General features: G+C 34.9%; 4 protein-coding genes and 1 long non-coding RNA gene across 6 annotated transcripts; 2 read left to right on the forward strand and 3 right to left on the reverse strand.

Annotated features, from left to right (window-relative positions):
• The first annotated feature begins 27 nt into the window (after positions 1–27).
• On the forward strand, positions 28–3948 carry LOC128921513 (uncharacterized). The gene is made up of 2 exons (XR_008470949.1): positions 28–426; positions 3823–3948. It is a non-coding gene; the product is annotated as an uncharacterized LOC128921513 (long non-coding RNA).
• LOC105221045 (melanotransferrin) lies at positions 918–4518 on the reverse strand. Of its 2 annotated transcripts, XM_011197696.3 has the most exons (9): positions 4463–4518; positions 4325–4404; positions 3656–4089; positions 3459–3592; positions 3238–3398; positions 2649–3178; positions 2427–2591; positions 1695–2361; positions 918–1641 (listed from the first exon to the last, which is right to left on the reverse strand). In XM_011197696.3, exons 2-9 carry the CDS (start codon positions 4380–4382, stop codon positions 1247–1249), a joined length of 2544 nt encoding a protein of 847 aa, XP_011195998.1. In that variant the 5' UTR covers positions 4383–4404; positions 4463–4518; the 3' UTR covers positions 918–1246. The 2 variants fall into 2 exon arrangements, with proteins under 2 accessions (XP_011195998.1, XP_011195996.1); XM_011197694.3 differs by having other exon boundaries at positions 4325–4466.
• Positions 4519–4755: 237 nt separating this feature from the next.
• LOC105221044 (phosphomannomutase) lies at positions 4756–5792 on the forward strand. Its single transcript, XM_011197693.3, has one exon. It carries the CDS (start codon positions 4923–4925, stop codon positions 5694–5696), a length of 774 nt encoding a protein of 257 aa, XP_011195995.1. The 5' UTR covers positions 4756–4922; the 3' UTR covers positions 5697–5792.
• Positions 5771–7703, reverse strand: LOC105221043 (kelch domain-containing protein 4). Its single transcript, XM_011197692.3, has 4 exons — positions 7451–7703; positions 7084–7389; positions 6608–7028; positions 5771–6539 (listed from the first exon to the last, which is right to left on the reverse strand). The coding sequence occupies exons 1-4, from the start codon at positions 7562–7564 to the stop codon at positions 5842–5844; spliced, it is 1539 nt and encodes a 512-aa protein (XP_011195994.2). The 5' UTR covers positions 7565–7703; the 3' UTR covers positions 5771–5841.
• A 473-nt stretch (positions 7704–8176) lies between these two features.
• On the reverse strand, positions 8177–16952 carry LOC105221041 (uncharacterized). Its single transcript, XM_011197689.3, has 5 exons — positions 16934–16952; positions 15692–15764; positions 13896–13985; positions 9747–9773; positions 8177–9120 (listed from the first exon to the last, which is right to left on the reverse strand). The coding sequence occupies exons 2-5, from the start codon at positions 15738–15740 to the stop codon at positions 8375–8377; spliced, it is 912 nt and encodes a 303-aa protein (XP_011195991.2). The 5' UTR covers positions 15741–15764; positions 16934–16952; the 3' UTR covers positions 8177–8374.
• Positions 16953–26007: the final 9055 nt, after the last annotated feature.

Below are 26007 nucleotides of genomic sequence, written 5' to 3' on the forward strand. Positions count from 1 at the left end.
ATTTTTGAATATAAAAAACGTATTAATAACTAATAATAGAAATAGTTTATTGTTAAACTATCACTTATTTATTTCGATAAATAACATTTAAAACTATCTCTAACAATGTTTATTTAAAATGTTTTCCAACACTGTCATAACAGCAATTAATTGTCAATCTTATCAACTTCCTACTTCCTTAATGTTATTTTGAATTTCGGAATTTAATTTATGAAAATTTTAAGTACAAAGTTTGTCAAATCAAGACAAAGTAATGAAAGTATTCGGTATTAAATCCAATAATCAATCGGAATTTCGCACGGTTTACAATATTCAATAATATGAAATAAGCTTTTCGAATTATGGGAAAAGAACTCTTGGGTTTTAATACCACTATGACTGCACTCCACTTTAGTTGAGACTACGTTAAGGAACGGACCGCTTTAGGTTTGTGACTACGTTTATTTATCTTTCTTAATCTCTTAAAAGGAAATAATTGTGTGGGGAACAGCATTAATATTGATAATATCTGGAATAATTATCTAAAATCGTTTTAATAAATATGAAGTTATCTTACTTTTTGAACACATCTCAAACACACGACTACTATTTTCAAATCCACAGCTATTCTAAAGAAATTATAATTTGATTAATTGAAACAGATTATTAGAATTATCCAGGGCTTCAGGAGTACCAAATAATAGTCGAATATGATCCAGAAATATTATCTAAATAAATGTTATTATTTATATACTATAGCATACTTAAACACTCAATTTATTGTCAAAATGAACCATAAAGAACATTTGTTTTTTATTGTATAAATGTATTAGTTACATGTATTTAAATTATATATATAAATATAGTGTTTGTATATATTTTGTTATACATATAAAAAAATTGGACGGATTTCTAAATACAAAAATTTGGACGGAATGTTTAATGTAAGGCACTGACCAACAAGGTATATATGTTTCCGCTTACTAACTATTCGAGAATATATATGGACAATAATTTGCTTATCCGAGATACATAAGTGTGCAATTTTATAAAGAATCTACATTTTGTGCTTTTGTTGCAAAATGCACTGCGTACATTGTTTTGTAAAACTTATTCGTATAAATGTCAAAGGTCACATTTCGTAAGATGTGACAATTCATTCCATCATTATACTTAATCTAAGGTATTTGTTTTAAAAGTGTCAATTTTTGAACTATTTTGGAATTACTTTAAAAATACCATAATTTAGAATGGAATCATTTGCTTCTCAAAAGCCCAACAGAAAAGCACATATCATAAAGAAAAGTGGCAGAGACACCATTAATTGCGCAGCACCAGCATAGCAGTCAGTGATACGTCGCGCACGCATAAAGTTGCTGCCAAGGTAGGTGTCGTAGCGCCGTTGATTGGGTGGTATGACACGTAGTTGGCGTGTTGCGTCTTGGAAGATTAGATCGTAATAGCCCATCGGTGAGGAGAACATACTGAAGCTAAACGTATCCAGATTCTTGCGTCCATACAGTTGTTGGGCATAGGTTAGTAAATTAATGTATGCATTGATTTGAGTCTGATTGTAGTTGACACCGCCACGGGTTACAATTGCATTTGCTTTAACTTTACCCAAGTTACATTTTTTATAGTCATGCAACTCAGCGCGTGTACCTGTAATTATTTTATACTTTAATTAAATTCGGCGGTAATTTTTCGAAACTCACCGTCTGTGCAAAGTAGCTCAAAATCGTCGTTGAGCGCATTTCGTGCCCACCACTCTTTACGCTTGCCACCCGTGCTCTCCATAACAGTGGTATGCTTCATGAACGCAACATGTCCGCCACCTTCCACAAGGCAACGGAATGCACCGGTGTGACCATAATAGTCTTCGGATGCATCGCGTCTACAATAACGATAACTTGTGCCATGACAGAGATCGCACATGCTATCGTAGGGTACTCCGGTATTATATTCATTACTAATAGCGCCAGGTAAACAAGATTTTGTGAAATATTCAGCGGCAGCACGTACTGAATCGCAACCATATGGACGTATCCAGCCGTTTGAAATAAGAAAGGCCATTGGGTAGGTCCAACCGGCAGCGGTGTTAATGCCAGTGTGACACGTGTATTTTCCCTTTAGATATGTAAGTTCGGTGTCCGGATCTTCTTCTTTCGCAACGGCCACAACATAATACTCTGGTTCGCCCAAATTGTATACCTCAGACATGAAAGGTATCAATTCATAGTTTAATCCACCAGTATATACATCGCCTGCATCAAACACAGCGATATCAGCCTTTCCGGATTGGATCCATTGCATGCAATTGATATGTGAATGCATCTTTTTGCATATCAGCTCAGGTTTCAAAATTTGCGCCTTTAAAGCAATCTAAGGGTTTAAAAGTGTTAATTGATTAAGAAAATTTGAAAACAAGAAAAAACAAACAAATTAACCTTCATTTTAATACATTTCTCCAGTTCAGGATCGGATGTTACACACAATGTCATGCTGGGTACTGGACAATCACGTATGCCATAGATGTATGTGGTTGTGCTTTGCAAATATTTGCTAAATGATTGATCATCTTCAGGAATTACTAATAACGAACGTGCGGAATCCTGTTAAGAAAATATTCTTCGTACATATTTTCATTGGTAATTATTTTGTTAACTTACCTGGAACATAAGGTTTGCTTTGCCGTGTCGACGTGACTCAAAGATTCGGAATTTTTCATATAAAATGGTCTCGTTCGTACCTTCGGGATAATTGCGATCTGTTGTGAAACTGGAGTCCAAACGATCGTTGCGAAAACCGCTATTACCATTATCAAATTTATCGTATGGGTTGCGGTTGTATGCATTGGACGTGTCGTATGGGTTATTCGAGTTATACTGATTATTGTTATTTCCACCATAAGTGTTACCATATTGATCGTTGTTATTCGTATTGTAATTGAAATTATTTCCCGCTTCGCCATTTAATCGTATACTTTGCTCTTTGGCTTCTTCTCGTAGAGCATCTGAATACAGTTCAATTACACGTCTTAAAAATTGTTGAAACTTTTTTCGTTCAAATGAATTCCGCGCAGAGGATGTGACTACTGCATCCGAAGGAATCACACCCCAGTGGCATTGGCGGTATTCGCTAACAGCCACCCGACGCCCATCACGACAAAGCAGTTCGAAACGATCAGGTGATAAACTACCTTTAGTTGGAAAGAAAGGTTTTAATAAAAATAAAGAATATTTATTGGGTCAATCTTACCGAATTCATTAGTTTGTAACATTTCCATGACTGTTGAATCACGTAGAAAAGCCACTTCACCAGCTTCGAGGAGACAACGGAATGCACCATCGTAGCCATAGTACGGATCCCTCGCAGTACATCTACCACCAGGTATTTTACCCGTACATAGGGTACATAGTCTGTTGACAATTAACATCAATTTTAAAAAAAGTGTGAAGTATAAATATGTTAGTACTTACTTATCAGAATTATCTCCAATCGGATTATATTTGTTAATTAATGAGTAAACGGCACACGAGTTATTAAAGTAATTGGCAGCGGTTTTCACTTGATTGTTACAGTCAACCACTTCCATACCACCCTCACGTTGCAGCTGCACATAAGAAATCACTTAGCATTAAACCACTTTACAATTTTTAATGTTTAGTTAAATTACCGTATATATGGGCACAATCCATCCGGCCATGCTACCCACCCACGGGAAACAGGCACGTTTATTCCGCAACTCCCTTAAACTGTAAACATCTTGCAATGTATCTTTTTTGACAACAGCGACAGCATGATAATTGGCTAATCCTCCTGTAAATTTCTCTTGCATTATAGGTACTAGAGAATTGTATCTACCAGCTGTGAAAACATCGCCAGCATCAAGTGTTGTTACGTGTGCTTTCTCATGATCAATATGGTGAATACACTCATCCGCACTGTAACCCAAAAAACATGTGAGATTCAGATAAGCATCATCGAATATCGCTCGATCCCGTTCAATAGCAACAGTCAAGTTTTGACATTTATATTGTTCCTCAAGTGATTTCGTGCACCAAATCATGTTTTTAACCTGTCGTTCATATTCATAGTGATGTTGAGCATCTGTAAAACAAAAGAATTCAATTTGTGAATTTCCGACAATTTCTATTTAGTGTTTGTTAAACTTTAAATTACAATGTAATCAAGGTACTCTATATATTGAAATTGCTTATATTATTAAAAAATTGTTAAATCAAACAACGCCCATCAATTGTTGCTTTTTGAATGCGTCATTGCTATGCTGTTTCGTCCTCATCAAAAGCAATTTCACTTACAACGTATCGTTTAATACTCTTACCTATATACTTCCATTGCAACAGGTATATAAATATGCTCAGCAAACATATTCGAAACATTTTGTAGGCAGTTTAAAGTATTCTGTAATATAAACTAAAAAGTTAAAATTTTGTTTACAGCAATTGATGAATTGACACACCCAACAAAATGTTTAGAATGGCGGCAGTGCTAAAGAAAATGCCATTGACAAATATTGACAGCGAATGTCAAAGCAAGAAGAATTTAATGCATGTTTAGGTCCAGCTTAAATACTAAATACAGAATATGGTTATTTCAAATGGAACTTCTTTACCCAAACATCTGCATATGTTTATATGATTATAGTTCAATACTCATGAATTCTATTTTTCTGAATGAATTTCAATTTGCATCTAAGTTTTTGATTTTTTTACTAAATCTTTCTTTAACTAATGGCAATACTACAAACTTTGAATCAGCTGTTAGCCGGTTATCAGTTCGTCCTATTAGATACGTGGATTTGTTGGAAATATTCAAGTACTGATCTTATCCATTGTTAACATTTTAACAATTTCACCTGATTTCAACATTTTACGTTTAATTACATCAGTATTGTATAATCAAAATATACCTTGTGTAAAATGACGACAGCGAATTTACAAAGAGATGAACTTTTATTACTTTTTGATGTTGATGGTACATTGACCTATCCTCGCACCAATATACAACCGGAATTTGAAGGATTCCTCTACTCAAAGGTGAAACCGCGAGCTAACATTGCAACTGTGGGCGGTTCTGATTTGGAAAAAATGTTTGAACAATTAAATGGTAAAAAAATACTTGAGGAATTTGATTTCCTCTTCCCAGAAAATGGTTTGGTGCAAATTGATCATGGGAAGGAAGCTGGAAAACAAAATATAATTCAACACCTTGGCGAACCAACTTTGAAACGGTTTATTAATTTCGTACTTCATTATTTGTCTGAGTTGGATTTGCCAATTAAGCGTGGCACCTTCATAGAGTTTAGAAACGGTATGCTGAATATTTGTCCAATGGGTAGACAATGTACGCGTTCGGAACGTAATATGTTCGTTGAATATGAAAAGAAACATAATGTTCGTGAAGATATGATTAAAATACTTCAAAAAGAATTTGCTGATGTCGATCTACAGTACAGTATTGGTGGCCAAATTAGTTTTGACGTATTTCCCAAAGGTTGGGATAAAACTTATGCTTTGCGTTATATTGAGGCCAATTACAAGTTTAAAGAAATACATTTCTTCGGTGATAAGACCGAACCTGGTGGTAATGATTATGAAATTTTCATTGATCCACGTGTGATATCGCATAAAGTAGCCACGCCTGAGGACACGCGTCGTATACTTACAGAATTGCTGCAAATATCCAATTCCTAAATAACATTTTATGTTTTTTGTTGCTTGCATTTTCTAATATTTTATATAATTCCAGTAATAAATATAAAGCAAAGTATTTTTTAAAAGACTTACAAAGATGAGAATCTATGTATTGCCCAAGTTTATTAGTTATTATAATTAACAATTAGTCAGTTTCCATTCCATCACTATCATCGTCATCACTGTCGCTGTCACTTTCACCGCTATCATCCTCATCCGAATCGCTACTTTCGCTGTCAACCCACTCATGAGCATTCATATCATTGGAAATGATAGATTTCCATTCATCTAATTTATGCAAATCCAATGCATAAAAATCATTGAATGTATATTGCTTGTTGTCTTCTTCATACAATCCACCGTAAACGTAGAGTACACCTTTAGATACACATATTCCCGAGTTCATGCGCGGTGAAGGCACATTCTTCGGTCGTCTATTTGGAAACAAACTAGGCACTTTTGGTAAAGATACACTACTGCCCGCACTCGGACCTGCCACCGTGACGGTAAATATTCCATCTGTAGTTGTGGTTCCAGTCGAGTTTGAACCGACTTCCATTTCGACATCCGGTGTCGTTGGATCTTTGTTTTTCTTGTTGGCGTTCTTTTCTTTTTTACATATTTCTAATAATCGCCAGGTTTGCGTAGCTAAGTCCAATGATAAAAGCTCCTCGCCAAACTGTCCTTTGATATCTTCCTCATCTTCATCAACGTCCATGACTCCACCAAAACAGTACGACTTACCATTGGCAGCTGTCGCACAACTAACACTACTTCGTGGAAGTGGTCTATAACCGCCAGGTTTTACTGTGACCCATTTAAATTTATCGTTGGGGTTGGTCTCTGCAATAGAAAATATAATATATGTACATAAGTAAAGTTTCGAAAAAGTATGCAATAAAACAACATACTATCAGGCACAAGCGAAAACATGTCTGTGTGTGCAACACCGCGATCTGCATCTTTCTTGATTGCTGCCTTTGAATAACCACCCCATATAAGCACTTTTCCATCTGGACAAGCAGCCATACAACAACCGGAACGAGGTGCTGGTACGATTGCACCACTCACGTCGATCTTCAACCAAACATACGTTTCCAAGGAAAATACGTGTACATCATTAAAATATCGATATGACTGATTATTATCGTGAAAACCACCAAAAATAAAAAGCCGTTTTTTATTGGCAACCATTCTATGACCGCTACGTGCGCTCGGTCCATTTGGCGCATTCACTTTTTCCCATGTACGCGTTTTCATACGCATCACCCAAAGATCTTTGTAATGATAGAATTGTAGTTGCGAAGGACTTGCATGCTCACCACCGAAAACCTAAAAAAATTTAAATAATCTGTTATAAAATTTAAAATAATATGCATTATATTACCCATAATTGGCCGCCGTCAGAAGCCACTGCCACCATTTGATGTCCGCTACGTGGTGCGGGTCCTGCGGGTGATTTCACTTGCTTCCATTCGTTTTTCGCAATATTATAGAAGAACAAATCATTGTAAACACAAACGCGTTGACCATTATAGAATTCCCCACCAAAAAGTATGAGCTCGTCTTTTTCAGGATGAGCAACAAATGTGAAATTCGAACGTGACGTTGGTGGTGGACATATCTCTTCTGTGACGGTTTTACGACGCGCTTCCTCGGCCTCTAACTTGGCTACCACCTCAGCTATATCAGTCTACAATTGTTATTGCGAGTAATGCATTTTTTACAATTGTTTACTATTTGTAACAACCTACCTCACCAAGCTTCTCAAGCATGCGTTTTTGTTTGGCTGCTAACTTCTTGTCCGTTTTCATTGCCGTCTTTTCGGCACCTTTACCTTTCTTCTTATTCTTATCCTTTTTACCCATAATTAATTGGTTAAATTTAAATGTAGAATTTACTTTTGTTTAATATAATTCTAAATGTTTTACTATAGTGATCTTAAGAATCAAAACACCGGTTGCACGTGTATATCACAGGGTTGCTATTTCATGCACTTTTAGCTAGGCAAGTGTACACAGTGGCCTAGAAAAAAATGTAACTAATAGTCTAATTGCTTTCGAATTTTTCTTAATAATATTTTTTATTAACAATTTGGCGAGTTTTATATTTGTTTTCATTAAAATACAAACAATTATTACGAATTATGTCTCTCTTTTATCGTTTCTGTTCCATTTTTATATAGTTTTGCAAATGGAGTGTTAATGTGTTGCCATATTTTTTGATTAAATAAGAATTTTTTTCAAAAAACTATTGTTTAAAAATTGTATTTAATACATAGTCTCCCAAACTTTCTCGAAAACTGAACCAAAAACCTTTTCTGATTCTAGCATAGACACCAACCAATATCATATTGTCAACAGATGTCGCGATTTACTCATAAAACAATTGACCTTTCAAACATCTCCCACACTTGGATTAACTTTGTCCCATAGACTGGGTTAATGACAATCAATACATTCAAATGAAAAAGTCCACTATTTAAAAACATATTTATAAAAATATTTATTTAAATTATACAGCATTTGTATTTTTCATGGCTTTAGATAGCAATACATTTAAGTAGTATACAAGTATATAATTAAATCATATTACACATATACACAGAACATAAGTAAAAGTGGGCTTTATATTTCCGCTTATTTCCAATATCACCTACATACATATCTACATAGATTTCAATATTGTGGAACTTGCAAACTTCCACTGCTCGTTGAAGTTCGACCATTCATCGCCCAATTCGAATCGAAACCATAAGCACAATCCGAGTCCGAGTCCATTAATGTATCCGATGGCACTCGACCAATGGGCGCACGTTTTTGATTTGGCGTTGTTGGCATACTACTGTAGCCAGCAATTAGATTCGTACTGGAATTCGACGATGAGATGGAATCACGTGGTGAATCTGTTACAAGCGACGTGGTTACCGATGAGCGCATGGCCGGTGTGGTCATGGATTTTTGCCTCTTTTTTACAAGTGAATCCATATTTTTCGGTGGTGGCATAATTTCTTTGTCATCCTGCTCATCTTCATGTTGTTGTATATTATCAGCCGAACCCCACGATTTATGTAATTTCTCAAATTTCCTTTGTAAACTATTCATATTGACCGGAACGCTAGCCCGTGAGCCTATATTATGCTTTTTGTTGTTACTTTTATTAGTATTTTTGCTGCTGCTAATCGCGTCAGTGCCTAAGGGTTTGGTCTTCATCATCATCGGATTCCGTGTCATACCAGCGGCAGGATGATGACGATGACTTTGCAGACGGTGTTGGTGAGACCGCTGGTGATGGCGACTGGCTGCTCCCGCTTGCGAGAGTGTGTGACCATTTCCCACTCCCAAGAAGTTGCTGAACGCTTCGGTTGTCTTCTTCACTCGGACATTCAAAGAACCAATCCGAAGGAACCCGGAATCTTTTTCGGCTGTTAAATAAAGCATAAGGGGAATATATAAAAATTGCAAAATAGCTTATTTAAAGTGAAGAAAACAAATTATTAAGACGGCTGTAACCTTGTTTAACGCTTTTAATATCCTTTAAACTAGTAAAATCTCTAATGAATAATACTATAAGGTTTTAACTGTGTATAAAATAATTTAGAAATGCTATTGATCGAGAGTGAAAATATTATTTCTTTTGAAAAATATTCTTAAAATGATTTCGAAGGATGTTGACAGTTCATAAATAATTTTAATGGTATACGAAAGTGCTAAGGATGGCCCTAAACAATATTTGGCCACAATTTTCGCTCTTTTTACTCATAAGGAGTATTGTCAATATTATTAAATTGTAATATAATTATTTAATAGCATTTTCACACAGCCGTATTAATTGATCAATTAAAATTTTAATTGAGAAACCAGTTTTTGTCCTTCGCACTGCCAGCTAATCGATACTCGATCAGCTGTTATACATTTCAATTAAAAATTAATGTGGAAAAGTGAAGTTTTTATTTTGTAATTAATTGATCAATTAGCTACTGTGCGAAAATGCTTTATATAGAATTAATTTATAAATACGACTGAAATAGAATTCAATGTTTGAGCTCACCTGCAGTTTTTTTCTTTCCCTTGATTTCTGTAAGGATTTGAGCAAAAATGCGACAATTTAGTTAAATTAATAATATTTAAAATATTAAAAACGATATAAATATATTCAAAATATAAATTTTATGCGAATATACATGCGAATACCGAGTCTTAATACATACATACTGATGACGTAGTGCTCCAGAAAGAGATATTTTAATGTCTTATAAGTGCATTATGGTGAAGTAGAGAAATAAAATAAAAAATGCGTGCAATAAAATTTACTAAAATACTAAATGAACAAAACGAACCAAAAAAGTACTTACCGTTAGAGCAATACTACAAAAGAGAGTTTTTCCAAACGCAAAGCGAGTATCAGATAATAGAGAGTTTACAATATCTACAGCATAAATTAAAGCAACGCGCTACTAAAACTAAATAAATTTAAATACATATGTACAAAATATTAAATTATATAAAAAACTACATATATACGAGTACAAAGTAAACTGTTTAGTATACAAAAAGGTGTATCTAAGAATTTGTGCACAATACAATTTATTACAAGAAATGGCACAAACAAGTAACACATAGCGAAAAAAAAACGAAAATTAATGAATAAAACTAAAGAAAAAACGCATCACAAAAAATATCGAACAAAAATAATTGAAAATTGAAAAAGGTAAAGGTGAACACAATTGTAGGCGCTTCTCGTTAGTCAGCGCTTGTATCAATCGCTTGCTCAAATAAATCTTGAACTCTTTTACGCCTACTAGGCTTGCTTGTACTTGGTTCAACTTGCCTCCAGGAGTTAAAGGTGCTGCCAGCGACGCTTCCGCCTTCGATCACATGTTGACGCATCGCTTGAATTTCTATATAAGAATTGTGCGATGACAATACAATATATATTTCAAATATTAGAAATTGTTCATAAACTTGTTTGTTGTTGTTGTTGCATAATGTGGGTAAATGTGTTGAGCAGGCCGTTATGAAGAGATGAACACCATTTTCTTGAACACAAATGAGCACATAAAGGATGCAAATATTTTTGATTTATTTACTAAGCGCAATTCGGGCGTGGGCGTGGCGTTTTAGTTTAAACAAATGTGATGCTTTCATAACTGTTTTTATTTGAGTTGGATACATAAAAATGATAGTTAGATTATTACTTGCGGCATTATACAGACACCATGCGATTTGCGCGTATAATATGCCGTCGATCGCAGCTTGCTCCTCTTTTAGTGCGCGCATGAGGAATGAAAAGTAAATATATTTATTAGATTTGATATTATATACGTTTATGTGCCTGTGTATGTGTAAATTAAGTGATGATCATAGTAAACGTTTTTGAATAGTGAATTTACATTTTGCTGGTGATGAAATTAAAATTAATAAATAAAAAAAATTATTAAATAAAAAAAATTAATTAATACAGAAAATTAAAAATAATAAATTTTTCATTTATAGTTTTTTAAGACTAACTCGATTGGTCGTTAACCTTTATGCTTCAAATGATCCAAATTGTTATTTGTCTGAAATTTTTTAATTATTGTATATGGTTTTGGGAATTGACAACAAATTCTACTGTAAACTATTTTACTAAGAAGTCTAAAAAAAATCATTTATAAATATTTTAAAATTCAATGTCTATATAAATATTTACTTTTTAAGAATAAAGTGACAATTTAAAAAGTCAATAAAGACTTGATAATAAAAAAAAAATCAGATTTTTATAGCTGATTGAGCAAAAATCATGCATGAAGAGTTTCATACTGTCATGTCATGTTTTTAATAACTATTGTACGAGAATTCATATCTTTGAATACTAAAAACTATTTATTTATCTATTCACTATTTATATTATTTATTAATTTATGCAATTATTCACTACCACTAATACAAATACCATTATTGTGTGACAGTTGTGGGCTTTTTCGAGGTTATGTTAAAACAATTCAAAATTTGGACACTAGATTTACTCCCGAGGTATAATTAGCAAATTATTAACTAATTAAAAAATTGAATTTTCGAATGGACAACAATTATTGAATACAATTTATATATTTTTTTAAATATACTTTGAGATTATGTTTTTCGAATTATAATGAAGAATCTAAATAAAATTTGTTTTAATTAAAGTTTTAAGTTTTTATTAAGTTTTATTACTCAACGTATTTTTAATATAGCAGTTCCCTCGCGAAATTCAGTTATTATAGGACACGTTTTGTTTTTATTTTTATTTTTTTGTGTATTTTTCCCAAAGTACAAATTTGACGCTAAAAAAGCTCGAGAAATATTTTCTTTTTATGAAAGGGTGATCAATTGTTCAGAACAAAACTTTCTTGCGGAGGTGAAAATGTGGAAAGAGCGAACTTCAGGCAAGCATTTTCGGAATACTCTCGAAGCTTTAGAAGCAGTGAACAAAACGTCTTTTGGGAATGTTTTCAAGATTTTACGCATATTGGCGTTATTGCCTGTTTCAATAGCATCACCGGAAGGAAGTTTTTCAAGTTTAAAGAAGAGAATTAAAACCTATTTACGAAATACGACAGGTCAAGATAGGCTTAATGGTCAACCATCAATGAATATTCATAGGGATATTGATCTGTCAGTTGATGAAATACTAGCAGAATTCTTTCAAAAACTAAGGAAAATATAACATGGAATGTGAGATCCCGTGTAATCGTCAATTAATCACCGAGCTTCAGCGATACTGCTTGTACAAATGTAGAGAAAGTTCGAATTATATGAATAACAACAAAAACCTTGTAACTTATTATAATTGCTTATAATTTGATGTGATTTTTTTATCAATAACCTCATTCCAAACCCATATCAACAAACATATATTTTTCCCTGAGTTTAGGGGGTGTTTTAGCACCAAAAAATCAACCCTAACCCCCCCGGACCGCCACTGGGTTTGAAATAAAAATGTTTAAACAAAACACCGAATTTCCCTATAACTTACTAAATTAAATTACTATTTCATAACTATTAAAAAAATTAAATATTTTAGAAATAAAATACAAAAAAAAATATTTATATATAATCACAAAAAGATTTTCGTGTTTTCAATAAATAAAAAATAATTAAATGCCGAAAACTAAAAAATTAAAATACTAAAGGCCATCAAAAGCATTGTTTACTATATAAGTAAAGTGTATTATTATTGTTATGGTATAATATAAAGGTATTAATTAGTAACAGCGTTTAGTTATGTGTGCGTGTAATAAAATTGCAATTAAAAATCATGCAAAGCAAGAAATAATAAGGATAAGGATAAATACATAAGTGGTTACAAACTTCAGGAAATTAAATGTGGGTTAGCTTAAAATTTAAGGTTAGTTAAGTTGACTAAAATTGTTTTTGTAATTACATAACAAAAGGTTAATTATTGAAAAAAAAATGTCAAAAATCAGTTAAAAATAAAAATTTAGTGGAACTTAAAAATTAGCGAAATTAAAAATAAAAATATTAGGTGATAGCAACCAAAGAACTTTGCAAATCCCACATTTGCCATAAGCCAAGTGTACGAGCATGTAGTAGTTTTACTCCGTAAGCAGCTGATTAGTTACAGGCTTGTTGGCGGTTTGGGTGCCAGCGACGGCAGCACGCAACGTTTTACGAAAGAAACTCTCCTTACGCCGTGGAGCATTGCCTTTTGTTGTTGTTTTGTAATTTTTCTCCGAAGATTTGGGTGTTGCACCACCACTACCACTGCCACTGCCACCACTATTGCCACTATTGCCACTTTTACCACTGCCACCGCTAGCTAACGAGGTGGCACCCTCATCGCTTGGACGACGCGGTGGCGTACCAGGCGATACTATATTGTTATTATTATTATTGCTTTTATTTAGCGGAAAATTGGTAGGCGATGTGGGTGGCGACAGCATATCACAAGGCTCTAAAAGATTTTGCTCTGGCGAGAATAGAGATTCGGCCATTGCCTTTTTCGGACGACGACGTGTAGTCGGCGCTGTGGCTGTCATAAGCGATTGCGCACGCGATACAATGGCAGTCTTGCTGTTTGGCGATATAGTCGCGTAAGCTTTCGGTATGTATTTTTTGTTGCGTACACTGCTACCGCTGGCACCTTTGAAAAGCGTGCGCGCCCAGTTGTTATTATTCGGTTCAATTTCATGCACATAGTAATCATTGTAGTACTCACTGCTGAAGGTTGACGGTGAGACGCTGGTGCTTTGTTTGCTGTAATCCAACGGTTTGTTGCCGCTCCAGTCCGTCAGATCCCGATTGGCCTCTGTAATGAGAATTTTAGACAAAACAAATAAAAGTGTTATCACTCACATTTCTATGCATGTATGTATGTATGTATGTATGTCTATTCACTAATAGCTTGAAATTGATTAGGGTGAGCGGAGGTCTATCGCTTTGGCGCTTATCAGTACAGACTACTTCGGTAAATGGATAAACGTTTGAATGTGCCGCTCAAAAGCCTAAATTATCGAATAAATTTGTTAAATTGTCAATAACCGAAAATTAATGCCATTGTCGCTTCCATCACCTCAAATGCGAACTTCCGCCTAATAGATATCGTATAAAACACTCGTGTATTTCCACTGCATTCTATCATATCGGCAATTGCTATCACTGAATGATCACCAAAAATCACTTTCGATTACTGAGTAAATATTGAATTATAATTGGGCAATTAAAAGAATTTCCAGTCGCTGCGACTATAAAGACTGAAGTACGGCAGGGTGGTCAGATAACCGACAAATATTAATAAAGACTATAAAAGTGGAATGCCGACGTGTGGCAACTGTTTGGTTCCGGGTAATAGCCAATCATAGATATCAGTGTAAATATGCGAGCTTATCGAAAATTTGAACGGTATTTTATATCACTGCAAACACATAACGATTTCAGTAATTCGTCGTTGAATTCAATTCTTGAAATTAATTATAGTGTGATAGTAAACATAGTTCATTCTAAACTTATGTGTAAAGTTTCAAGAAATGTTAAAAAAATACAATTTTAACTGATAGATAGATAGAGAGAGTCGAAGATTAAACATGTAAGACGCGTTCCATCATTTACCAGCAATATGAGGAAAGATAATAGATTCTCCTAATCTATCCAAAACGAACAAAAAGCTAAGTCTAAATTTAGAAAAAAAATTTCCATCATTTAGTTGGTTAGTTCGAGAGTTATTTAGAAACTCCGATTGTGTTCAAACGACTTAGTAATCTTTTTCAATCCATTTTTATTTCAGCTATAAGGCGTATTCTATAACCTTTCTCGGAGCAAAACTTCTTCCTTCTTCAACTGAAATATCGAATTGTGATCACTTCCAATAAATTATTTGAAAGGTCATTTTTTATTTTAGCTTGGAAATAGTTTGATACATTGGAAAAACAATATTTTTAGGGGAAGTAAAGTAGTATTAAAACAAAATCTTTGACTTAATCGGGTAGTAGCGTTTTTAGATTTATTCTTAAAGCGTCTGCATATGAAATAAGCTTGTTTTATTTAAATAAATATACCAGAAGTTCAAAATATTTATTATATATAAATATATACTCAGTAAATATGTGGTATCTACATATGTACATATATACAGTTGAACTTTCCTAACTCGTATCACCATAATCCACAAAAAAACTTCGAGTTATGGAAGATAATTTGATGAAATTTGACTTCTATTGCTAATTTATGGAAAACTCCGAGTTAAGGAAGTTCAACTGTATATAAGTTAATGGGGACAATATGAAAATTTCCGACTAACTTATTCGAGAACCAACTGGACGCTGCTTTCTATCTTAAATAATTATTTCTATGCAATGCTTTATATTAACATAAATTGGAAACAACCGATTCTATCCAGATTCGTACTTTAAAATAAAATAGCTTGATTAACTGAAGTCGACTTAAACAAGGAAAACCATACTCATTCTATACACATTCGTTCGTTTTTAATTAAATAATAAAACATGATAAACTTACTGTAAACATTGACGAGCAACTCAAAAACATCTGCCCTTCCGAACTGCATTGAAATATGTAAAGGAGTGTAGCCCTAAAGGGAATAAATGGAAAAAAAGTGAAAATGAAAGGCATAATTAAAAACCACAGAACTATTTTAAATAATGAAAGGCTTAAAATTACAAATAATAAAGCAACAAAAAACACATGTACGAGTATATGTATGCAACCATGTAAATAAGCAAAATTAAAATCCTGACAAATTTTAAGTAAAACAGGCACGGCAGTCAACCGGAATAAATGCTTGAGAAGCGATGCGAATTGGCAACTTGTACATATATATGTACAAACGAACATTTAGCTTATAGGTGTGTGTAGGTATGTATTTATGCTTGTTTGTTTTTGCAACATGTCTTCGAAAAGAAATTGTCAATCAAGTTTGTTGCATTTTAAAATCTCGCCGAAATTGACATTGTCTCGACCGCTGTTGTGTAACATTTCATTTCATTTCATTTGTTGTAGCAATTCGTAATCTGTTACATGATTTTCGTTATTTTCAATTTCACAGCGAATATGAAATTTTCACAAGTGCCAGAAGGAAAGCATTCTAAAGTGCACACAAATACACACGTACACACAGAGAGATAAATTCATACTAGGATGCGTAGCGGAAATAGTATGATACGTTTCTTTTGCCTTAAAACGCCTCCTGGGAGGTGGTAGGCATACAAAAACAAAAAGGGTTGTGGCAACATCCTGCCAGTTCATATGGATATAATCGAACAGCATGTGTCACTTTTGGCGTTGAAACAAAGAGGAAAGTGACTGGCAGGCGCAACAATTCAATCGAAAAAGCGCTGCCAATTTCGCGTATTTTAAAATTGAATAAAAAATTCAATGTATTTGTGTTGTAATAAAATGTGACTTCATTTTACATGAATTAATGTGCATACATGCGTCTTTGTGAGACATATCACTTTCAATTACATTTTCAAACACTTTTGTGCGATATATTTCTGCCTCTTTTTGAAATTTTGAGTTTTTGATATTTAAATAATTGCCATTAAGTTATAATCTATAATTATATTACTAAATAATTATTATTGTTATCAAAACATTTTAGATTGCATTCTTTCCTTTCCTTTAAATTTGAGTTTTACACTTTTCGATTATTTATTATATTTTATAAAATATATATAGTAAATACATAATTATACAAAAATGATTTATTATTTAAATATTCCAATTATTTAGTTTACTTACGCCATTCTGTACTCGATGAATAGACAATTTGCAGAGATTTGAAATAGAGAATAATATTTGCGTAATTAGTTTGATATTAAAATATTTGTTTTTTGTTTATATAATATTAGTTCAATTAATACAAACCGTTCTCGCATTCACGTCCGCTTTGTGTGTGCCCGCTATTAATTTAACCACATCCTGGTTACCATGCTTGGCGGCCCAATGTAATGCGGTCTAAATAATAAAATTAAGAATAATTATTTTTTGCAATAAAAAATATTAAATAATAATAGTAAATAATAATAATAATAAGAATAATAAAAATACATAAAATTAACATAATTCAAATCTGTATTGTAATACTCTCGCAACAAAGTTCCTCAAGAGAGTATTATAGTTTTGTTCACATAACGTAAAGCTGGTAGAGAAAAGCTGCATTCAAATTGGTATACAAAATTTGAAATGGGCGTAGCTCCGCCCACTTATTGGTCAAAAACCCTTTCCCCGAAACAACTCGACCAATTTCAAGGCTCATAACATTTTCCGATAACATAACATAATATGTTGTGAAAATTGACCAAATCGGTTGACAACCACGCCTACTTTCCATACGAAGACGATCTGAATCGTTTACTTTACAATATATAAAGTAAGCACCAGTGAAGAACATCGGAAGAAAACTTGGCACAAATACTGCATTTATAGTGTGGCATTGTACTCATAAAAGTCGTCGAAATCGGACCATAAGTCTTCAACCGAAAAGTTTCATCTTTTACCGAAAAGTTTCTTACATATTTTGAAGAATTTGAAAGGGAAAATTTTTCTTCTAATAATATGTTTCCGTGCCAAAAATGAGTGCAATCGCGTCATCACTCCCATACACCTAATATTTGGGGTTTTAAACATTCATTCCATAACTCGAACTTCTATAAGTAGAAGATTTCGATAACTCGAAATCTTAAATTGGCAATAGAAGTCAAATTTCATACAAATTTCCTTCCATAAATCGAAGTTTTCGACCAAGGCACAATACAAAATTTAAAATTCTACAATTTTAAAGGAGTCCCTATATTCTTATGGAGGCGAACAAAAAATATGATTCTTTATTTATAGATTTCATAAATCGTGTAACAAAGCCATGGGATACAGACGTCAAGAGCCAAACAATATCAAACTGCAACAAACAAAATTACAGGATACATGTGTTAATATATTTAAATAAAACTTTCTACGAAGTTAATAACTAAAACTGTGGGTAAAAATATATTTTATACCTTTTTGAAAAATTTATGTTTTAATAAAAATTTCTATAACTCAAAGTTTTTTTGTGGATTAGTGATTCGAGTTAGAGAAGTTCCACTTTATATAGGTTAATATATGAGATATATCAGAAAAATTTAGTGAGCATATATTATGGGATAGAATGTAGCTAGGTGGCAAAAATAGTTGGAATTGTGCATGAATTACATAGCCACCATATACTATATATATTGACTTTTCTAATGGACTTTATGTCGAATGTTGATCCACACATTGAGTGTTATGTTAATAAAATTAAATAAATAAATATACTCTCGCAATTTATATAATGTATGGTCGGTTACACCCGAACTTAGCCCTTCCTTACTTGTTCTAGTACCGATCAACATTATTTTTTCAACAAACGACAGGTTCTGGCTCACCGAGCCCATTTCTGACATGAAAACCCGGTTTTGAAAAGTATTAGCATTTTGTAGTGGGTAATAAAAACAATCTGTGGTTCATAACACTAGACGAAAAAATCGACTTTTTTTCCGGGTATTGACCAAACTAATGTTTTTCCACAGATTTAGTCATAAGCAAAAAAAATTATATTCTCCCATTAGCCTTCAAAATCAGAATATTTGGATTCGACGAAAGGTCAGAGTTTGATCTTCGAAAAAATCGAACCCCGTTATAACATCTGTCATATAATCTTGACGAAAAAGTGTTATATCCAATTAAATTAAGAAAATTTAGATAATAACTATATTTAGGATTTTATACTAGCTATGTTCTGTAATTTATAAAATTTTTGTTAAATCTCCCTTTTCCGAACTTCGAATGAAAATATTTTGAAATTGGAGGCTAAAATCGGAAATTACAATTTTATACTTATGCCTCAATCTCCCGGAAAAAGTTAGTTTGGTCCAATACTCAGGCGAGTGTATGAAATACATATCATTTATGTTTACATCTGCGGTCTCGCCTGAATAACAAGGTTATATACGGATTTTTTCGAGCAAATTGTTTAATGAATTGGTCTATTCTTGCTATATTTCTATTCATTCTTTATAATTTCACCAAACTTCCATCTTTACGACTTTATATAATTTGTTTATTCATAAGAAAATTAATTTTAAAATATTTTAAATTTTAAGAATTTCTGAAGCATCAAGAAAAAAGAATATGGTAAACAATACGTAGGTCGTAATCCAGAGGCAATTACACGCAATATTCAAAATCTATGTTCTTTTATTAAATTGGCTATACTCAGTTATAAACAATAGACAAAGCCACAAAATCTAGTGTTAAGAAGAATGTCTATATGCGACACTCGTAGGTCGAACAGTCGACAGTTGCAACTTGCATATACTATATACATACAAACAAATGTATAAGGCTGTAGTGGCGATATTGTGCGTCCTGTCGACCGTGCGGACAAAGTGTCTCGATGCGTGTTAGCAACAAAAATTACAAGCAGCTAAACAAATCGTTGAACAAAATAATACGACGTGCCATTAACAGGAACGAAAAATAAATTGCACTGAAATAGTGAAGCCTTCTGCACTAAGCCATTATGCGAGTATGAGAGTAAATGTAGCTGAGCGCAGACAGGAACTCTTAGTGGTCAGCATTGCCGTGGGCATTGGGCTTGCCGACTTTGAAGGTCTTTGAACGCCTCTCGAACCGTATGGCTTTGCCGATAACAATGGCTCCGACTTCGACGGTATCGCAACTGACGCATCTGTGCCTTTTTGCCCTAAATGGCCAATCTGCTCCACTTCAGAACACATTTGTTCGGCCATCAATTGAATTGCAACAGATGAGCCGAGGTGGCGGCACTGAATAGCGACTATTGACGCTGCCACTGCCGCTCGAGTATCGGTGCATTGAGCACTCTATTCACTGGCAGACCTGGAGACAGCAGCTGCAGCACTAGCGGCAGCAGCAGCAAAAGCAGTAGCAGCTAAAGTGAAATAAATAAATTGCCTTGCATAAGTGAATTCTTGTTTCAATTATTTTCATGTTAACATAATAATTTAGCAAAATAAAATGGTCCAAGCGAGTTCGTTGTATACGAAAGACACATACGGTCATGCGGCTGGGCGGTGTGAAGTTAGTTTAGTTTTACGGCTAATGGTAAACTTTCCAAAGAATTGTCTCCTCCACAATGTACGTCGTTAGCTATGCAACATGGCATACCAATGCAGCAGATTGTTGCTGCAACACCTTTCACATATATGAATATAAGACTATGTTGCACAGCCGAGGGACAGAGTCAGCGGTTGGGAGGAAGGCATCACGCTGAATTCTTGGGAATTTTGGCTAAGCAGCGGTAGCTGGAACGGCGGCCAGCAGTCGATCGGCGATTGTATTGTTTTGATCTCATCGTCACAGTGGCCGCTGAGTTACCGTATCCAGATCAATGCTGCTGTAGCACCTGTGGTGGTTGACTTGGCTTAACCGCTGACTATCGCTTCATCTGCTTGTCGTCGGCATTTAATCTTAACCCATTGTCCTACTCATCTTTCAACGCTTGGCGAACGATTGTTTGGTCATTGCCTTGGTCGGTCGGTGGGTTTTGATTTTTACGGCCATTGGCCGCTCGGTCGGTGTTGCCGTTGTTGGTGATGAAGACAAATGTATTTCGGCAAAAATTAATTTTAATATATGTATACATTTTCTAAATAGCTCAGCTTTTGTGCAAATATTTTAGATTTTCCCATGTCGCTCTCATAAATAACTTCTTTAAATATTTTCACTCACAGCTTAAAAAAAACTCCCATTGGAGAGAAATATTTGGGCCCGGTTTTTTAATAGTCTCGTTGGACCTGGTAATGAAATGTGGGTCTCAAATTGAATGATATGGATTTAAGCGATATAAAGGGATCAATGAAGCCGAATTACAAACTATTTATTGGAGCTTCCATATGAAAGATTTGAAGTTAGTCAACTAAATCATTCGATACGACTTCGTTAGACGTTAAAATAAACTTCTGACTTTACCGATGGTTAAAATAATTTCGCACATATTAAGGCTGTAATAACAGTTATTCAAAATATAGGTTTGATATGACTTTTTTTAGCTCCTTTAACCCATATTTAATGTTTTCACTTAATGTTTTTGACTACACTTAGCACATAAAGTTTCAAATACTGTTCCTCTGTCTTAACTTAGGCTATAATTTTATATAGTATATCAGTAACACAAGAGCAACGAAAGGGTTTCCCATCGTTCAAGCTATGCAAATCTTTTTGGGATTTTATTTTTATTTTCAAATTCTTTGCTTGTATCTTTTTGCTATTTCCATTGCAGCCGGCTGTGATGTTTATCAGCAAGTCGCAATCTTTACCATCTTGCAGCCAAACAAAGGATCTGAGTAAAGTAGCAGCGAAACTTTGGCAAAGGAATTCACTTCAGGAGATTTATTTAATGATTTTGTTTTAGCCGTAAAATGCCAACAATCCTATAGCCAAACAGACTTATATATCCATAGTTGTAAGTATGTGGTAGTGGCCGAAAATATTTCAGACAAAATAATAAAATAGAAGCCCGAAAATTCGCAGCATTTACTAAAAATAAAATAATAACACAAATTCTGCAACGAATTCGGTTGGGTTTGAGTGTCACTTATCGCTTTGCAATGCAAGTGCGAAATATTCCGAACATTTGCGGTTGATCACGATTGAAATGAATGATCAAATCGAAAGTGGTAGGCAGATATTTTGGTTGAAGTAGGCGATACTACAAGTGGAAACTGTTTGTAGTAATAATTCCCAGCAGATTATTTGTAAAGGTGTATTTATGCCATCAATATGTCTATATGTAGCGATGTGACTTGAAAGCCTGGCTGAACTGCACAAATATACAACCGCATGCAATACTGGAACTTATAGGCATTTGCAGATATCAGATTTAGATTTTAATTCACATAAAGTATATATTTATGAAATCCAGCCAAAGCAAAACAATTATTAATCAGAAGTGCACAATCACAGTTTTCGACTAACATCGAAAATGCTTTTTTCGCCTGTATTAAGAATCTTAACAGTTTATCTTTATCAAAAAAATATTATAATAAAACTCATCAGAAGAGTTCGAAGGAGTTTATAGACATATGGGGGGGTTTCCAAGTATCTTTTGATGGATAAACTTAAGTCCCTTGCCACAAATATAAGGAGAATAACAAATAATTTACAAAGATTTCACATATGAGCGTAGAGACCAAAAAATCTGGTAACCGATGTCCAGGGCATACTGGGATTATGGGGCGAAACACTTTTCCGACGTGCTGAATGGCAGTGAAAATACAACATCAGGAGATGGCGATCCCGATTTCCCAATCGATGACGATGGAACAGATGTTCCATTACCCGACTATTAATAAATTCGAACACCAATTACCCTCTTGAAGAACAACAAAGCGGCGTTGGCAGATAGATTACCGGTCGGTGCATGCATCAGCTTCTTTGTCGGAAGAAAGCATGCTTAACGATTGGAATCTCAGTGTGCTCTGCGCAATCCATAAAAAAGCGAGACTCTACAATCTGGGCAAATTACCGTGTGAATGACTAAAGGCCACCGTCAACAAACTGATTGGACCTTATCTGTGTGTCTTTAGACCTGGAAAATCCACAATTAACCAGATTTTCAATCTTGGAGAAGACCCGTGAAAAGTGGATCGACACACACCACTTTTCGTCGATTTTAAAACTGCTTTCGACAGCACGAAAAGGAGCTGCCTTTATGTCTGAATTTGGTATTCCCGCAAAACTAACACGGCTGTGCAACACCAAGAGCTGAGTCAGGATCGGGAAGGACTGCTCTGAGCCGTTCGATACATAACGAGCTTTCAGACAAGCTGACTCACTATGGTGTGTCTTCTTTAACTTGATGCTGGAAAAAATAATACGAGCTGAAGAGCTAAATAGAGAAGGTACAATCTTCTATAAGAGTGTACAGTTGCTGGAGTACGCCGAAGATATATATATCATCGGAAGCAACAACCGCGCCATTAGTTCTGCTTTTTCCCGCATGGATAAGGAGGCGAAGCGAATGGGTCTGGAGGTGAATGAGGACAAGATGAAATATCTTCTGTCATCAAACAAACAGTAATCGCATTCGCGTCACTGTTGACAGTCATAACTTTGAAGTCGTAGATAATTTCGTATACCCGGGAACCAGCATCAATAACACCAACAATGTCAGCCTCGAAATCCAACGCAGAATCACTCTTGCCAACAGATGCTACTTTGGGCTGAGTAGGCAATTGAAAAGTAAAGTCCTCTCTCGACGAACCAAAATCGAACTCCATAAGTCGCTTATCATTCCCGTCCTGCTTTATGGTGCAGAAGCGCGGACGATATCAACATCCGATGACACGACCCTTGAGGTTTTCGTAAGGGAGGTTTTGCGCGATATTTATGGTCCTTAGAACATTGGCAACGGCGAATACCGCAGACGATGGAACGATGAGTTGTACGAGTTATACGACGACATTGACATAGTTCAGCAAATAAAAAGACAGGGGCTACGCTGACAAGGTCATGTTGTTCGAATGGACGAAAATGCTGCAGCTCTGATAGTGTTCGATGCAGTAACCGCTGGTGGAAGCCGAGGAAGAAGAAGACCTCCACTCCGTTGGAAAGACCAGGTGGAGAGCGACCTGGTTACAGTTGGGATTACCAACCGGGCGCGGAATTGCGAAGGAAAGAGATGAATGGCGCGCTCTGGTGGATTCGGCTATAACCGGCTAAACGGTTTCTACGCCGATTACATACTTACATAAATGAAGCAACTATCTCCATTTTAATGTATTTTATATTAATTTTTAATTTAATTACAGCTACACAAATAATTGATATAAATATTTTTAGCTGATCCACTATGTGTAAACCCTTCACCAACGCATCTTTCTCCCACTCAACATTTTATTGACACAGTACTTTTTTCCATGTATGCAACATGCAACCAAAACAAACAATGGAAGAGAGACGAAAATTCGCCAAATTATTAAGGGACAATTTTAATGTCTTATCGGCCAGCCTATGGCTCGCGGCAATGAAGTGACAACGACATAGTACTTGCATTTTGTCAACTTCACATTCGGCTGTGTGGCATGACAGTGTTGCATTAAGTACGCGACGGCGTCGGTTGTAGTTTTGCTAGCTACTGACTGCCGTTCGGCATGTTCTGCGCAGCGCTTATTGCCAGATTAATGACAGCTGATAAGGAAATGTGTAAATTTCTACCAACTTGTCGTAATGCCAATTTTTTTTTATTGCGCATGGATGTTGCATGTGGCAAACCTGTTAGCGACTCAGTGGCATTATTGCCGCGCTTCTCCGTCGCGTCGCTCAATCAACAAGGTGCCAATTAGCGAATTGTTGGTGTATTATTAAAATAATAATCAGCTGCGCCGACTTTCGTACGCCGCGGCAGTGACAGCGCAGCAGTTGAGGCTGGCACAATTGATGCTCCTTACGCGTTACAAATGTGCATTGAGTGCGACTTAATTGCATTTTAACACGCGGCAAATTGCAATGCGCCACTAAACTAAGCTTAAGTATAAGAGCGTAATAAAATCTGCATTTGGTGGCAGAACATAGAATTATATTCAAAGCATTTTGCATTTATGCTGTTGTTTAAGTATATACTGTATTTTTTATAGACTTCTTTGATCAAAATAGTATTAATTAAGTGAGAGCGCTATGTATTAAGCTTGAGTTGTGAACTTTTGATGTATAAGGTGCGCTTAATTATGTATTTTTAATTGTCTGTGTTTTATATATTGACTATTTTACCGATATCGACATCACTTTTCCATTTCCTGCGACTAATGGATAAGGTAATGACTTGTTAAATTAAGACACGATTTTTAAACATTTCGAAAATTACGGTTAAAGTTTTAATACCTTTGTCTAAATGATATTGTTAATATTGAAATGGTGAAATAGAGTCTAACGACGTATATTTGCGTAAAATATTGTAATTTCGATATTAAAGGGTTTTTAAATAGGACGCCACAAAAGTAGAGCGATAGGGATAGCAAATGACGTCCGCTCTTTTGACATTTCTCTTCAGTAAGGTTTGCCATTTCATCATGGAAAGATATACCATCCAAAAACGTCGAAATTATTAAAATTTACTACCGAAATTTGGAGTCAGTGGCCTCAACTTTAAGAGCGCTACGTCCCGTTTATCGTCGTAATAATCGTCCTGTCAGATGAACAATTGAGCGTCTAGTGGAAAAATTTGAAACCACAGGCACACTACAAAATGTTCCTGTGGCAGTGAGAGAAAAGAGTGCCCGTAGTGTCGAGAATATTGCTGCCGCTAGCGCATCAATTGAGGAAGACGCACATCAGCCTCTCACACGTCGTTCTAAAGCGTTGAGTTACTCTGTGACGTCGTTGTGGCGAATTTTGCCACAAGGCTAAATCCTTACAAGATCAAATTGACGCAAGAACTGAAGCCGCTTGACCACCATAATCGTCTATGTTCGCGAATTGGGCTGAGCAACAACTTGAAAACGATCCGGATTTTCATCGATTTCATTTTCTTCAGAGAATAGGCTCATTTCTGGCTGAATTGCTTCGTCAATAAGCAAAATATCCGTTATTGGTCAGGCAGCAATCCACACGTACTCCATGAGTCACCATTGCATCCCAAAAAAGTTATGGTGCGGTTATGGAATCGCTATCGCTCAATGATAACCGAATATTTTTGGCTCGAATTGGATGATATGGACTTGGACTATTTGTGGTTCCAAAAGAACGGCGCAACAAGCCACACAGTGAACGTCACAATCGATTTATTGAAAACCAAATTTGGTGAACGTGTTATCTCA

Source organism: Zeugodacus cucurbitae, chromosome 4 (assembly GCF_028554725.1).
Source record: "Zeugodacus cucurbitae isolate PBARC_wt_2022May chromosome 4, idZeuCucr1.2, whole genome shotgun sequence".
NCBI lineage: Eukaryota > Metazoa > Arthropoda > Insecta > Diptera > Tephritidae > Zeugodacus > Zeugodacus cucurbitae.

Coding starts and splice junctions, on each gene's coding strand:
- LOC105221045 (XM_011197696.3), bottom strand. CDS start 4,382: ATGTTTCGAATATGTTTGCTGAGCATATTTATATACCTGTTGCAATGG. Junction 3,179..3,237: donor GTTACAAACTAATGAATTCG/GTAAGATTGACC, acceptor TTCCAACTAAAG/GTAGTTTATCACCTGATCGT. Junction 2,362..2,426: donor AGAAATGTATTAAAATGAAG/GTTAATTTGTTT, acceptor TTAAACCCTTAG/ATTGCTTTAAAGGCGCAAAT.
- LOC105221044 (XM_011197693.3), top strand. CDS start 4,923: ATGACGACAGCGAATTTACAAAGAGATGAACTTTTATTACTTTTTGAT.
- LOC105221043 (XM_011197692.3), bottom strand. CDS start 7,564: ATGGGTAAAAAGGATAAGAATAAGAAGAAAGGTAAAGGTGCCGAAAAG. Junction 7,390..7,450: donor TGCTTGAGAAGCTTGGTGAG/GTAGGTTGTTAC, acceptor TAACAATTGTAG/ACTGATATAGCTGAGGTGGT. Junction 6,540..6,607: donor GTTTTCGCTTGTGCCTGATA/GTATGTTGTTTT, acceptor TTTCTATTGCAG/AGACCAACCCCAACGATAAA.
- LOC105221041 (XM_011197689.3), bottom strand. CDS start 15,740: ATGCAGTTCGGAAGGGCAGATGTTTTTGAGTTGCTCGTCAATGTTTAC. Junction 9,774..13,895: donor CTCACCGTCAACCTTCAGCA/GTGAGTACTACA, acceptor AAATCCTTACAG/AAATCAAGGGAAAGAAAAAA. Junction 9,121..9,746: donor GGGAAAGAAAAAAACTGCAG/GTGAGCTCAAAC, acceptor TTTATTTAACAG/CCGAAAAAGATTCCGGGTTC.